Consider the following 2,674-nt stretch of genomic DNA (forward strand, 5'->3'; position numbering starts at 1 on the left):
ATCAGTATAGGTCCACGTCTTCCACGTCCACGTACCTCGTGATTTACCTATTTTTAGGTTTTAACCACATTATCCTACTAAAATATCGTAAATTTGATATTTAGTCTTCTTTGAGTCTAAAAACTTTACGCCAGAAATTTGTCGGTATAGATCGACGTTTTGATATAGCCCTCATAGAACAGTACCTCCCGAATTTCCGTATTTTGAGGATTAGCGATATTGTTTACAGAAATTGCTGAAATTTGGTATTAAGTCTTTTTCATAAACGAAAGTAAACTATGTTCCATTTTACTTTAATACCACTCCTGGTGCAGGGTATAACAAGTTCGGCACGGCCGAACTTAAAGCCGTTCTTACTTGTTTTTATATTAGAATTGTTGACACGTTTTGGCGATTACTTGTTGGTAATGGTAGTGAATAGATAAGTCAAACAAATATACAAATTTTAACTAAAATTTTAGCATGCTCGTAATTATTTTATTAAATACAATGTGTGAAAGACATTCGGGGAACTTTTGTTTTTTTTTTCTTTTCAATCGTACAAAGTTGTAATTACATGAGTAGTAATAACCGTAAACCAAATATCTGTGTAAATAGATGTTCTAAGGCAGTAAACAATACCCTTATACACACCACAAAAGAGCAAACATTAGATAAAGTAATAAGAGCCCGAGAGTTCCTTTATACTAGTGCTTCTTTACCATCGCAATGTCTCGAACTTGGTTTATTTGAAAAACGTTTTTATACATTTTACGTCAAATATATCGATATCCAGTTCATCATCGTGACAAGCGCTAATATAGATGAACTCTAAATATCAAATATAAAGGATGAGTTTATTACACTTCGCACCATTGAATCGGAATCGAAATTATTTCTTTCCGACTTTCAAGTTACCCAGTTATATATCGTACTAAAAGTTCCGGCCAAACTATTAGATTGTAGGAAAGCGGAGGCTAAATGAAGTCGAGACTCAAACGCAAAGTGAATCATGCTAAAACGTTCCAAGCTACCGATGTATGTAGACTGTCGTTAACTATTTTTACATTTAGCTTTGCAACACGTCTCATTTGGGTCAACAACAAAATCTACTTGGGTCTTCTTCCTTTTTTCAACACTTTAAAACTTTAATGACTTTTGGTTGAAATGCAAATTATAGGAATTAAAAAGGTGTTTCAAAACAAACAAAACAAGTATTAATCATCTCTTTTGTAAATGGTTTGCTCCTTTAGGCGACTCTTGTTGCAACACTTCAATGACAAGTGCAATTGGATTAAATGGGCGTGTGAGTGCCGCCACATACATACATACATAAGTGCTCCTTTTGTGAACAAGTAGTTAGTCAAGGGTATACCCTTGGGTTTTAAAACCATGGACAGGTTTTCGCATATTGAGGTTTGCAATCAATATGTGGATACGTGCAAGACTAAGTAGCAGCACACTTTGTGTCAAGTAGGGATTCACACTATTTCCGATTAACATCTTTTCCAGCGGTTACACCAAAATAAACAAAACTCTTTACTTAGTAGCCGGCCGGACAGACAAACAAGATGTTAATTGCAAAAGCCCTTTTGGCAACTACTTGCTTTGCATCTCAAAACTTTGTCGTGAGTATAAAAGTTACTCCCCCAACAACTCATCAATATCATTCTAAATTGTATCTTCATTCGAATCGGACGTCGTCAACACACACAAGTTTTGAAAATTCAATATGAAGTTTGTTTTGGTTATTCTCAGCATCATTGTTGTGATCTTGGCTTTAGCAAAAGCTTTTGACAAAGCAGGTTTGTAGGCAATGCCGTTAATTCTCGTGCCAAGTTTATTACTTTTAATTCTTGTCGCCAATAGATTGTTCCCTGCCCAAGGAAGTCGGACCCTGTCGCAAAGCGGAAATGTCTTACTATTTCGATGCTGACTCCAAATCTTGTCAATCATTTTTCTATGGTGGCTGTCATGGTAACAACAATCGCTTTGACTCCAAGGAACAATGTGAAAAGTCATGCCTCTAAGCCGCTGTTAAGAGTCTAAGAGGAACACACCTCGCTTGGCCATAGCGTCAATGCAGCCAGTTGCCATTATTTTTAATTGAGCATTACATAAATTTATTTTCTTAATGTTATTACGTAATTGATAAGTGTTTTTGTTTTTTAAATTTTGTTATTGATTTGAAGTTTTATAAAAGAAAAAAATCCAAAGCAAAAAAATGTATTGCCAAAAATCAAACTGGTTTTTAGTCTATATTCCAATTTTCATTTAAAGAACAGAAGGGGCGAGATCGTTTTTTTTTTGTAAATACCTCATCCACGCAATTTTAACATACATATGTTGGTATACATTCATATGTACATATAGGTATATTTGTATGTATATATGAAGTTAAGAATGCCAACTAGATAGTATGCGGAAATAAAAATGACCTATCAAATAAAATTTCAATGAAACATAATATAGTTTTAACAAAATAGTTATAATTGAAAATATGACTTAATACTTATTGATGATGGACTGGAAAACAAACATATTTACCAGTAATACCTTTAATTTAATGCCAAATTGGCTCGAAGAAATTTTTTAAAAAACAAGTAAACAGTATCTGTCAATTTTGCGACAGAGATATACCCTTAGCCTGTGTGGATTGAAACACTTTTTTTCAAAAAAAAAACTTATGTATTTA

The 2,674-nt window shown here is 33.7% G+C and overlaps 1 protein-coding gene across 1 annotated transcript; it reads left to right on the forward strand.

The window, feature by feature from the left end:
• Positions 1-614: 614 nt before the first annotated feature.
• Positions 615-2,441, forward strand: LOC141393447 (protease inhibitor-like). Its single transcript, XM_073966437.1, has 2 exons — positions 615-1,784; positions 1,849-2,441. The coding sequence occupies exons 1-2, from the start codon at positions 1,712-1,714 to the stop codon at positions 2,007-2,009; spliced, it is 234 nt and encodes a 77-aa protein (XP_073822538.1). The 5' UTR covers positions 615-1,711; the 3' UTR covers positions 2,010-2,441.
• The last annotated feature ends 233 nt before the right edge of the window (positions 2,442-2,674 follow it).

This window comes from Musca autumnalis, unplaced genomic scaffold (assembly GCF_047663935.1).
Source record: "Musca autumnalis isolate F117 unplaced genomic scaffold, ASM4766393v1 scaffold_2, whole genome shotgun sequence".
Lineage (NCBI taxonomy): Eukaryota > Metazoa > Arthropoda > Insecta > Diptera > Muscidae > Musca > Musca autumnalis.